The sequence below is a fragment of the Netta rufina genome (genome assembly GCF_964035555.1).
Source record: "Netta rufina genome assembly, chromosome: 23".
NCBI lineage: Eukaryota > Metazoa > Chordata > Aves > Anseriformes > Anatidae > Netta > Netta rufina.
In genome coordinates this window covers 7239383-7253007 of record NC_140147.1, presented here as the reverse complement: position 1 = coordinate 7253007, position 13625 = coordinate 7239383, and the positions used below count along the sequence as shown (strand labels likewise).

The 13625-nt window shown below is 42.5% G+C and overlaps 1 protein-coding gene across 1 annotated transcript; it reads right to left on the bottom strand.

Moving 5' to 3' along the window:
* Nucleotides 1-12234: 12234 nt before the first annotated feature.
* On the bottom strand, nt 12235-13371 carry HTR1D (5-hydroxytryptamine receptor 1D; the record flags this gene model as incomplete). The annotated part of the gene is made up of 1 exon (XM_084300454.1): nt 12235-13371. The coding sequence occupies one exon, from the start codon at nt 13369-13371 to the stop codon at nt 12235-12237; it is 1137 nt and encodes a 378-aa protein (XP_084156580.1).
* Between the last annotated feature and the right edge of the window lie 254 nt (nt 13372-13625).

Genomic DNA, 13625 nt, shown 5'->3' with positions numbered 1-13625 from the left:
TCCCCTTTTGCTAGTAGGTATGCTAGCTATAGTCCAATACTGTATATATATTTCAATACATTATGTATATATATTCCAATTTGTTCCAAATAAATTTTAGGCAATGCCAAAGGTAGATGCTTCAAGTGCTAGGTGATTCATCTTGTAAAGCTCTGGTAGAATATTGCGTGTGTTCACATGGAGTTGCAGGAATGCAATACCAAGAACACAACAGTGATATGATATATCTTGTTAGTACAAAGATTCACGTAAGACATTTAATTATATTGTTTTTTTTACATTTCATGGTGTGCCCTTATGACCAGGAAAACCATTTAGTGAACTGAACTGCTCCCCCAGGACAAGGAAAAACCAAAAAACAAGTGAAAAATGTGTGCTTTCTGCTCCCTGACAACGTGCCACCTGTTGGCTCCTGTGTTTTACTGGTGGGAGAAGCCTGGGGGATCCAGTCTGGGACGAGGGCTAGTCAAAGGGCCCATCTCTGCCACCAAGTTCAGCACCATCATTTTGGATGCCAGGTGTAGAAGGCTGCATGTAGTGAGTGGGACCCGCAGCAGAGCTGGGGTGACACCCCCAACAATTGGCTGGCAATGCTCATACTTACTGAAGACTCACCAAAATGCTTCATCATTCTAGCATATCCCAAAGGACCAGAGCTCACCTCATGGCCCCTGGCAGCACTATCAAGAGTTTCCCCAGGGTGGCAGAGGTTAGGCTTTGGAAATGGCAGCTAAGTCACAGCTCTTGAAGTCCCCCCTGGAGCCCAGGGATAAAAACACTGTTGTAGCACTGACCAGGGATGTTGAGACTCCTGTACCACAGTCTCCAGGAGGACAAGGTCAGTGATCTCCTCAAAACCCCATACCTCTGATATGCTGTGGAGGTATCTTTTTAGGGCAGAAGGGAGTGATTGGTCTGACAGTGTGCATTTACTACGCTTGTTCCCAGTTCAGCCCTCAACATTATGGAGGTTTGGGTGTTGGGATGGATAGAGGGGGACAACATTCAGGAGAGGATGAGAAGGGAAGGGCCGGAAAATAAGATGTGTCTCCCCACCGTAGGCTCTCTCCTTGGTGTATCCTTCAGTGTCATCTGTATGGATCGCACCTGCTTGTTGTTAGCAGTTGGCTGCAGTGGTCTGTTTGGGATCACTCCTGGCACCCAGGTAGGCTACTTAGCAGCCATTGATGGGTATCTGAGGAAGACAGGTTTCTAGTGGTAGTACTGGCATTCTGGTTTGAGTTTTGGGAAATCAGCACCCACCCTTTCAAGCCAAGAGATGGCTATTGTGCCCGTGCCCCAGGCCTTAGTGAGTCCTCATCATGCATCCAGTCTCTTCTCCCAAGCAACAAGCAAAAGGACAAGACAAAATGGCTTCAAGTTGCACTGGAGCAGTTTAGGTTGGATATTAGGACAAATTTCTTCACTGAAGGGGTTGTGAGGCATTGGAATGGACTGCCTGGGGAAGTAGTTGAGTCATCATCCCAAGAGGTATTTGAAAGACGTGTAGATGTGGTGCTTACAGACATGGTAGACATGACAGTCTAGGTTAATGGTTGGACCTGATGATCCTAGAGATCTTTTCCAACTTAAATGATTCTATGATTAATGCAATCTACACAGTCATGCTCATTATGGACTATGAAGAACGCTTCGCAGTCTCCTGTGCCACAATATGTCAGCAGTATTTGGACAATGAACTGCTGCTGGAAGGAAAGCACAAGGCAGAGTGTAATGACCTCACTACCCAGCTTGACTGATGGGAGGCAGTCAAGGGAGGTGTGAGGGAAATACTGAGGAACATGCTGAGCTCTAAGGAGAAATAAAGAAGAACAAAGAAGCCGGAAGGTTCAGATATCAATACTGTATCTGAACCAGCTTCCAGGTGGGGATTCCAGTGTGAGGAAGAAACAGTGACTGGAAAACCAGGGAATGTCAGTGTGTCAGACCTCTGGATCAGCATGGGAGTCACCCTACCCACTGTGGTGGAAAGTGGCATGGCTGCAGCTGACAATACCATGGATGCGGCAACAGGGCTGCAGCTGTCTGAGGAGATACACAAGCGAAAAAAGCTGTGTTGTAGAGTTAGAGAAAGTTTTCTCACAGAAAATGAAATGTGATGCATGACCTAAAGGAAATGAGGAGAAATAAGGAAGCTGTAGCTGTCCTGAGGGGAAGGAGTAATTTTTTTCCTTTCTTATTTGTGGGGACTTAGTGCATTCAATGGAAACATCAGAAATGACAGAAAGGGACAAGTGGGGATGTAAGAAGCACTGAAGGCAGATCTGGGCTCTGGGCTGGAGTGGGGTAGTGCTGAGCCAAAGTTTGGCAACAGAGGCAGCCTTTTGCCAAAAATTGGCAGAGGAGACAAGAACAAAGTCAGGGAGCCCAACTCAACCTGAAGAATAAAGGGAACGAGCAGTGGGGCAAGCTACATATGGGCTGGAACAGGAAGATGAAAGAGGATGCAGAGGCACAGGGCAAGGGAGGAGGAAATACAGCAGAGGTTATGCTGTTGGTGCTGCGTTTAGGGTGGGCTGGAGAAGCTCACTGTGCTTGTGTGCTTGATATGAATAGCAGAGTTGATAAGAATAGCAGAGAAAAGCAGCGATCTCTTTCCCCCGGGTCTCTTTCTTATCTCAAAGACTGTCACTGTGGTGTGGCAGCTTCCTCTTCTTATAGTACTTGGCAGAAAAGGTTGTGTATTCCAAAGGGTGCAGAGTGTAAATAATGTGACCAGAAGTGAGGTGGGGGGAGGGGAGATAATAAACACCCATAAAATCACAGATAGTATGGGGAAGCAACAGAAACTGTCAGCATGTCTGGCAACAGAAGGGTGTAGCAGGTTTAAACAAACAAAAGTAGCTCTTGCAGTTTAAACACTGCTTGATAGCATGAGAAAGTCATGACCACAGGATGCCACAAACACCAGAGGTATGAGTAGGAAAAGGGATTAGACAAGCTCACGGGTAACAGATTTCTCTGTAGCTATGAAAAATATCTAGTCATCTCCTAGTCTGTGAAGGGCCTGAAGTGACTTTTCAGATGCTCTTTCTATTCTGTACTTGCTGTTTCTATGGTGAATTTAAATGAGGTATGTAAGTTGATCTAACAGCTTGCTAATGATGATACATGCAGTTCTGTCCTGTCCTCCTGAAACTACTTTTGAGTCTGTGCTGCTTCTGTTGCACCACTTCTAGCATTTGTTCTGTTCATTACAGTGGCAGAAAATTAACAAGAAGTGAATACTTTTCACCAGTTTAGTGAGTTGAATCAGCCCACATCTTTATGAGCCAGTGGCATCCATCGAAACAAAATTTTTTGCTGTTCTCTGCAAGGAAGATAAGAAGTTTTTTTAATGGCAGTTGAAATTCTTACATTATTACTTGATTCCGGGGCTTCAACCTTTAAGTATTAACATCAGGGTCATGATAGGATCCCAATATTTATTGAATTGGCTTCTAAAAGCTTCTGACAGAGCTGGAGCCTTGGCTACACTAGGTGCCAGACAGACTTTAGGAATATGAATAAACACAGATAAGTGGGGGAAAAAAAAAAAAAAAAAAAAAAAAAAAGAAACATCTTATTATGACTCCTTTGTTATAGTTACAACATTCTACCATGATGTCCCCTGACAGCCCACAACCATATCAAGGTACATCAACAAAGGTACTGATCTCTGAGAAGCAAGCAGCAACATCAGAAATAGGACAATGTCATATTCAGTTCATACCATCTTCCTCCTGGTAACAAAGCATATGCTGTGGCATTACAGTGACAATGCCATGTCATCTTTAGACCAAGGCTCTTCATCTCTGTCTTCACCAGCATCATAAGACAGAATCTGACATATCTGGAGAACAGCATAATGGGTAGTGGTTGCTGTTGGCAGTAATAAACAGGATTTACATGCACTCAGAGCTAGGTTTGTCTGAATATGTTAGACAACTCTAGTACAGACTCAGTCTCATTTCAGTCTTTCTTCCTAGGCAGTGGAAATGTCGTTAAAGTCAACTGAGTTTAGGGGGTATTCACCCCTTCCTGGAGCAGACATCTTAAAAATATCAGCTGAATTAGGCATACACATGAGACCAGAAGGATGCCTTTTAGAGTGCCAGGGAAGCTGGCTAATGTCATTGCGAGACTGCTTTTTATCATTTTTTGAAAGGTCCTAGGGAAAGTTCTGGTAATTGAAAAAAAGACAGATGTCTTCTTCCTTAGTTGTTGAAATATTCTGCACTGAAATCTAATTGCAGGGTTCTGAAGTGAACACATAATGCTTTGACTTTTATTTATCTAATTCTTCTGTTTTGAATAAATTCTAATTTGTCATTGAAATAACTATCTGTTGGAACAACTACAAATTAAAAAAAAAAAAAGTGTTTTACTTTACCTTTGTGCTCAATATTACCAGAGTTTAACTGGAGAGACTCTTAGAAATCACGCAACTCTCATGTGCCTTCTTTGAAATGCATTTGTGTTCTCTTGACTGTGATCCACAGACGATTAATGACACAGTAAATATGGACATTGATCTCTGACATAACAGCCTCCTCCTTTCAGCTATGTGATGTTATTTATCTTTCATTTATGATCCTTAGTTAGTGTTTTCCTATGCTAGTGCCACATCATTTTTTTCCCAAATATGAATTCCTGAAGCATTATACCAAATATTTACCAGCATTGACAATGGTGTAATATTGGACCATATGCCTTTTTGAACTAGCCTATAATCAAAGAAAGGGGACAGTTTCTTTGCTCTTGAATTACACAGTGTCTTATAATTGCCCAAAGAACAGTAGTGGATCATGTAGTGGAAATATTCTATAATATTTTGCCATTCTGTTCATCGTTGGAAGTAGGCAAGACAGGGGAAGAACAAAAGTATAGTTGATCCAGATAAGGCAATGTGAATAGACCATCTAGCCTCTCAAAGGACCATTATCTGTGGTTTTATGATTCATGGAAGTCCTCACATTGGGTAGATGTGAGGTATTCCCAAAATACTCTCTGGGAAGTCTGTTTTTCATCAATGTCACTCCCCTGATACCAAAGGACAAAGTTCAGTTTTATCTCTAGAAGCAATTCAGTTGTGTATAAAAACCATCTACTACTTACTAGAGAACAGACTTGATCCTGGGTCTTCTACTTTCTAGGTGTGTTCTAAGTACTGACCTATCCAGGTCTGGCTCTCCTTTCCCTCTTCTGAGCATGACTTGTATACATGTATGTACAAAGAGGATAAAATTTTCTGGCTGGAAACTATCGTGGGGCTGGGGAAAGTCAAGCAGGTTGTGATCCAGCAGCCATGGGAAGGATGCTGGATAGGAAGGTTCCAGGTACTCTTCTGAACACTGGAGACACCTTTGGACAGACAAGGGTCCTTCATGAAGGGCAGGCTCAGAACATTGGTATGGAAGCAGAGATAATACCTCCCAAACCAAGGAGATTAGATGAAGAGGAAATTGCATTCTTCAAGGACTTCTTGCAGGATTCCCTAAGACATGGGTTTCCAAGTACCCTGCTTCAATTTCTCATTGATCTTTAATTAATTTAAGCTATCTTCTGCAGGCTGAACAACCCAAACTTTCTCAATCTTTCTTCATGAGAGGTGTGCCAGCCTCCTGATCATTTTTGTGGCCCTCCTCTGGACACACTCCAGCAGGTCCATGTCCTTGGATTGGGACCCCAGATCTGGAAACAATACTACAGGTGAGGTATCACTAGAGAGCAGAGGAGGAGAATGACCTCAGTTAACCTGCTGGCCATGCTTCTTTTTATGTAGCCGAGGATATGGTTAGTTTTGTGGGCTGCAATCACACATTGCCAGTTCATACCCATTTTTTCATCCACCAGTATCTCCAAGTCCTTCTCTGCAGGACTGCTCTCAATCAATTCATCATCTAGTCTGTATTGATATTGAAGATTGCCCCGACCCAGGTGTAGAACTTTGCTCTTGGCCTTGTTGTACTTCATGAGCTTTGCGTAGGCCCACTCCTCAAGTCTGTCAGGGTCCCACTGACATCCCTTGGCATCTCTTCCCTCTAGAATATCAACTGCATCACTCAGCTTAGTGTCATCTGCAAATTTGCTGAGCATGCACTCAATCTCACTATCTCTATCATTGATGTAGTATCAATGAATAGTATTTGTTCCAGCATGGACCCTTGAGGGATACCACTTATTTATTACTTATTTCCTCTTGGACAATGACTATTGCTCTGGGCACAGACATCCAGCCACATTTCTTTGTCCATCTAACAATCCATCCATCAAAACCATATCCCTCCGATTTAGTCTGAAGAATTGTATCAAAGGCCTTACAGAAATCCAAGCAGATGACATCAGTAGCTCTTCCCTTGTCCACTGATGTAGTCAGTCCATCATAGAAGGCCACTGGATTAGTCAGGCACGATTTGCCCTTAGTGAAGCCATATAGTCTATCTCTAATCACCTTCCTATCCTCCATATGTTTTGGCATGACATCCAGAAGGATCTGTTCCATGATCTTACTAGGCACCAAGGTGAGACTTAATGGTGGGTAGTTTCCAGGATCCTCCTTGTGACCCTTTTTAAAAAGGGATGCAGTACTCCCTTTACTCTAGTCACTGGGGACCTCTCCTGACAGCTAGGACTTTTCAAACATGATGTGGAGAATGGTTTAGCAACCACATCAACCAATTCCCTTAGGACCCTGGGATGCATCTTGTTGGGTCCCATAGTCTTGTGTACATTCAATATGGTTCGTGTCCCACCATGTTTCAGTGATAGTGATTAGGTCATAGCTTTTTAAGTGCACAGAGGCTTCCAACTTCTTCTGTCTGTTACCAAAGCTATGTGCATTAGTATAGAGACACTTCAGTTGGACTATCAACCCTGTCACCATTTTAGAGAAACATACTTTGAGGACTTTAACAGGTTTTTCACTATTGGTTCCTAATATATCAGTAGCTCCTGGCTCTTCTCTGTCCTCTTCACCCTCCCTTCAAGTACTTCTACACATTGATGAAATCTCCTCTAACCTTCCTCTTCTCCAGGATGAACAGTCCCAGCTTTCTGCGCCTTTCCTTGTAAGAGAGGTGCTCCAGTGTCTTGATCATCTCGGTGGCCCTCTGCTGGAAACTTGCCAGTCCATATAAGGACAATCTTCCAATATAAGGAAAATCTTTTTCACTGTGAGGACAGTCAAGTACTGAAACAAGTTACCTAAAGATGCCCAACATCCTCTTTCTTGGAAGGCTGAAAAAAACCCTCAGTAACCTCGTCTGATGTCACAACTGGCCCTGCTTTGAGCAGGACCTTAGATTACCAACCTCCAGAGGTCCCTTCCAAGTGAATTACTCTGGTAGTGTGTTGTGTGTCCTCATATCTGAGCAAGGACTGATACAATTGCTATCGTTGCCTCTATCAGTATTTCTAATTAAATGTTGGCATCAGCTACTCCAAGTCTTTGATTTCAAGTTTAGAACCAGGTATCAGGACACCTGAAGGACCCTGTAGAAGATGCTCCCTCAGTGAAATGCAGACCAAAATTCAGCATTACTTGGACAACCAAGTGGCAGCTTTGCTGCCAAGTTTTTTCAGGAACACTGTGACCTTAGGGCTCACTGCTAGCATGCTGCCTTGGAACATCAGGTAGGAACAGGATTAGTTGTTCTTAAGAGACCAGTCTGAAAGCAGCCCTGCCTTAGGGAACATGAAGTCATCAGACAATAAAAAAGGCTTTTTCAAGTTTGTCAACAGCAAGAGGTCAAAGGAAAATATGGACTGATATTTGAAGCAGATGGTCACCTAACAGCTAAGGATGAGGAGAAAATGGAAGTATTTAATGCCTTTTTTGCCTCAGCATTTAATAGTTTCGGCAGATCTTGGGCTGTCCGGTCCTCAGAGTTGGACGACCATGTCTGAGGGATCAGTGACTTTCCATCTGTCGTCACCAAAATTCTAAGGGAACTGTTTTATCAGCTCAGCATTCATAACTCCACGGGGCCTGACAGCCATTCATGCCAGAGTATTGAAGGAGTTAGCAGATGTTATAGCTGGCTCCTTTTCTGCAATTTATCAAAGGTCTGGTGAGCCTGAGGAAGTCCCTGCTGACTGTAAGTTGGCCAGTGTTACAACCACCAACAAAAAGGGCATGAGAGAAGACCTCTCATGGAGACAGGAAACTACAGACCTGTTGGTCAAACCTCAGTCCCTCAAAAAGTTATGGAGAAGATTGTAAGACATTTGAAGAACAAAGCTTGGTAATAACCAAGCATAGTAATTTTTTAGTAATTTGATCTCCTTTTATGATAAGGTCACCCACTTGGTGGATGAAGGGAAAAGGATGAACGTAATCTTCCAGGATTTTAGTAAGGTCTTTGATACTTTCCCTCACAGCATCCTTCTGGACAAATTGTCCAACTGTGAGACAAACAGCTGGGTAATGCTATGCTGGGTGATGAACTGACTCAATGGTAGGGCTCAAAAAGTCATAGTCAATCATGTTACATCTGGCTGGTAGCTGGTCACCAGCAGTGTTCCCCAAGGTTCAATTCTAGGACCAGTCCTGTTCAACATTTTTATCAATGATCTGGATGCAGAAGTGGAGTGCATCCTTAGTAAATTTGCTGGTGATACTAACCTGAGAGGTGCTGTTGACTCCCTAGAGGGACAAGACATCTTGCACAGGGATCTAGGTAGATTGGAGCACTGAACAATCATCAACAGAATGAAGTTCAACAAAGGCAAATGATGGGTGCTGCACCTGGGGAGGCGTGAGGACAGATACAGGTACAAATTAGGAGATGAGTGTCTGGAGAGCAGCTCAGCTGAAAGGGATCTGGGGGTGCCGGTTGACAGCAGGCTCAACAGGAGCCAGCAGTGTGCCCTGGCAGTCAAGAGGGCAAACCTGATTTTGGGGTGCATTAAACACAGCATAGCCAGCTGGTCAAAAGAGGTGATTCTCCTGTTACAGCTAGCATTGGTGTGGCCTCACCTTGAATATTTTACACAGTTCTGGGATCCAGAATAGAAATAGGATGTTAAGGTCCTTGAAAGCAACTAGAGGAGGGCAACAAAGGAGGTACAAGGGCTGGAAGGCATGTCTCATGAGGAGAGGCTGAGGACACATGGGTTATCTAGTCTAGAGAAAAGGAGGCCAAGAGGTGACCTCCTTGCTCTCTGCAACTCCCTGGGAAGGGGGAGCACAGAGGGAGATGCCGGTCTCTTCTCCCTGGGATCTGATCTCAGGATGCATGGGAATGGCACAGAGCTGCACCGGGAGATGTTCAGACTGGGCATGAGGAAAAATTTCATTACTGTGAGTGTGGTCAAACACTGGAACAGGCTTCCTAGTGAGGTGGTTGGTGCCCCATGCCTTGCAATGTTCAGGAGACATTTCAATAATGCCCTCAATAATATGCTTTAACTTTTGGCTAGCCTTAAAGAGGTCAGGCAGTTGGACCAGATGATCTTTGTAGGTCCCTTCCAACTGAACTGATTCTGTTCTGTTCTGTTCTATTCTATTCTATTCTATTCTATTCTATTCTATTCTATTCTATTCTATTCTATTCTATTCTATTCTATTCTATTCTGTGGCAAGCCAAGCCTGTAGCTCTCAGCAGATGCTGGTATAAAGCAGGACATGTCAGGATTATGCTGGCTGGATTGTGAGATGGGCTGCTGAAAAAACATATTTGACTCTCTCCTTGAAGTCCCTAAGGAACCAAGACCTTCACTCTGGCTTCCAGCTCTGACCCTGACTCTTGATTTACCTTTTATCCTCTTGCCCTAGTAGTATCTTTTGTTGTGGTTGTTGTTTGATTTTAGTTTTGTTTTGTTTTGTTTTCAAGCTGTAAAACAGGTAAGTTTGTGCAGTTAAAGCTGTGTACTTCACTTTCTGTACATCTCCTGGTATTTTCTGCTCTCTCTGTGTCCACAAGACTGTGCCAGATTGAACACAACCATCCAGAAAGCACACGATGCAGGCAGGATGGACAACACAGGAAGGGCATCTGTGGAAGAGGAGGGGAAGTTTAATCGTTACACAAATAAGCAGTGTCTTCATGACAGGAAACCTTTTCCTGTAGAGCAAAAAAAAAGTCTACACAGTCTGATACTGTGAATTCTGGGATTATACACACTTCAGGCTGTGACTATCATTGTGGGAGACTGGAAAGGACTCCTGAGGGAACGAGGGGATGTCATATCACAGACATTCTCATAGTAGTACTTATATGACTGCAGGAAACTTTCCAAGGTGCTCTTTGTTCTGGGGGTTAGCCACTGCTGGCAACATTGCTGGGTCATGTTAAAATGAATCTTGTCTTGCTGTGTTAATGCCAAATGGAAAGGCTCTTCCAAGCAGGGTGGCAATTAAACGCTTTGTGTGTAACTAGAGAGGACTGTAATTCTGCCATCTACATAACTGTACTGCCTGATCCTGCAGTATGTGGGTTGTTCCACTACGTTACTGTATGGTGCAGTTCTCATCTGAGGCACCACCAAGAAAAAGGCTGTGAAAGAAATGCAAAGGAGAGGCTGAATTGCTTTGATAGATGTGGCCTGTGGTGGAGTGTGTTGGGATGGCTAAGACAATGGATGATGGAGTTGAATTTGATCAGACTGAGAATTGGAACAGCTATCAGAAGGATGATGGGATAATTATTTCAAAGCAATGCATGCTACTGATATGCATTATGAGCATGGTATTTCTGCTATAACATGATCAGTGACGCTAAAAAGGTTAATGAAACATGGGCTGCAGCACTTAGTGTGATGTCCTTTCTGAGACTTCAACCAAGACCTGGAGCAATCCTCCATGTGCCAGCTTCCCACCTTCCAAAAACAGGAAATGATCCTAGAGACAGAGAAGTTACAGGGGACCTACTCCACTTCCACTGCCCCAGAGGAGAATCCTGACATCATGATTTCTGACAGAAGTTTATATGGCAAGTTCTCAAAGACTTACTGAAATAGTGACTTCATATCTAGTCCAACAACATTAATTTATAAGTAAGTTTTTCTTGACATTTCACTTAATTCTCTCCCTTCTACGTCCCTGTCTTCTTGTCTTACTTTCTATGAATATGGAGAACTGATTATTTCCTTCCTCTTAGCAGTTGTCCTTTACCTATCTAAACACTTCAGTCTTCAGTTGCCCACAACTTTCAATGTTTTCCCAGGGTTTCACATTTTCTACATATCATTTGAAGATTTTCAATTCTCACGAAGACTTACAAAAGTAGGTTTTTATTGTCTCACTCCTAAGCACTTAGTTGCTCCCTAAAGGAGTCTGCGTGCCCATGGATTAGACACAGTAATGTTCATCTTTCTTTGCTGAATTAGCGCTGCTTTGTTTTTCTGTGTGTATGGAATAAATATGTACTAGAACTGAGTAGTAAGACTTCTGGTTCCATTCTGATATCCCAGTCATTCTACACTGGTACTAAACATATTTTCTTGTTTCAGATCGGGTGTAGGGAAAAAAAAAAGATAAAAGAAAAAAGAAAAAAAAAAAGACATAAAATCAAGGTAATTTTCAATAATCTTCATGCTATTTATTTTGTAGTATTTCTGCACTGGCTATTCTACTCATGATAAAATGTGTAAAAATGCTTTCAAATAAACTGTCTTCTTTCTGCAGTTTACCAGAAGTGTAGCTTCAATGAATATGTTTGTGAAGTATCCACAGAACTTACATACTTGCTATGACTTTGTGCCTGCTGCTTACAGCCAGGCTGTGTCACATGTTTTCTGAAAAAGTTACTGGTTTTATCAATTTCAAATGGATAGGATACATGCTATAGAAAACATAGGCATCAGATCCTGTTCTCCAGAAACTTTCTCAGTCTACATAAATTGCTAATAATATACAGCAAAAATACTGAAGTCCTGCAAATATGCACATGTTTTGCTCCCATCAGGTTAGAAAGGTATGCCAGACTTGGTAGTATGTGCCATCTCATCAACAAAACTCAGCTTTCTGATTCACAGTCTTTCATTTGTTACAAACCTTACTTCATATGTTGATCTTACATATACAAATGATCACTGGAGAGACGAAAGTTCTCTTATGATACACAGAATTCCAGACAGAAAGAAGCAAATTGGCAAGAAGTTCCCAGCTACATGCACAGCACAGGGCAGCAGAGATGGCAGTTACTGCTCTATACCCTAGGAATCAAAGCACAGAAAATCTCACGGGAGGCTGCAAGATTGTACAAGAGTCAGTAACACAATAGGAGACAATCAAGACGAGCACTTTTTGAAATGTATTAGTTTTTGGAAAGCCTGTTTAAATTCTTCATTAAAAGCTGTATAAATGACTGGATTGATTAATGAGTTTAAGTAACCTAACCATGTAAAAAAGTCCAGTAGGATGGGATGAAACCAACATGCATCCTGACAGATTGGTAGGACAAGAGACATGACAAAAAATGGCAGCCAGCAGAAAATGAAAGCTCCCAGAATAATGCCTAACGTTTTGGTGGCTTTCCTTTCTCTTGCAGCAGAAATTCTTTTCCTTTCAAGGATACTATCTGTAAGTTTTATTTTAACATGATTGATAAGTATTGGGGATCCACTTGAATGGGAATGCCCTTCATGAAGGCCAGCATTAATGGAGCAGAGGGAAGACCCAGCAGAGCCAGTAATCAGGTGTGCAGTAGTAAATCGTTTCCCATATAATGATGGTGGCTTCAGAATCCTTGATCGAGCTGCTACATAAATTCTACCATACAAGATTAGGAGAAGCACAGTTGGGATGTAGAAAGCTCCACAGGTGGAATAAATTGTGTAGGAAATTTGATCTGTGTTCACTGTACATTTTGCAATTTCTTCATGAGCTTTCACTTGCCTCCAGAAAAATGGTGGCACAGAAATACTAATAGATATCATCCAGACCACAGCAATCATGAGCACTGCTCGGCCAGCAGTCCGGCGTTTGGCATATTCCAAAGCATCTGTGATAGCCCAGTATCTGTCCAGTGCAATAACACAGAGATGTAGGATTGAGGCTGTGCAGCATGTGATATCTGACGATAACCAGATATCACACAACACTTGGCCAAAGGCCCACGTGTGGGTGACAGTGTAAGCAATACTGATGGGCATCACTAGAACAGACACTAAAAGATCAGTCACTGCCAAGGAGCCAATGAGGTAATTTGCAGGTGTGTGGAGCTTTCTAGTCATAAAAATTGTAATAACAACAAAAACATTTGCAAGGATCGTTGCCAAAGTTATGACAGACAGAAGGACTGACAGGGATATCTTCAGCCCTAACAGTGTCCTTTCATCCAAAGCCAGTGGTGTTTCAGTAAAATTTAATGACTTATTTGCTGAGCTCTGGAGAGAGAACTCTGATGAAAGGTTATACTGAGTCATCCTCTGTACTGATTTCACTTTCCAATGTAATCTTTCTGAGACAATGAAGAAAAATGCTCACCTTTTTGCTGAAATAGAACTTTTCATACTTGCGTCCAACACTGAAGAAATATTAACTTGTTGAAAACATCAGATTGCACAGTAGACAAGGTACTCTCTTAAGGCAGATTTTCCATCTCATCTTATGTGATGCTATTGTTAAAGCAAAATGTTAACATAATCATCCAAACATGATTCTGCTGTTTAATACAAGA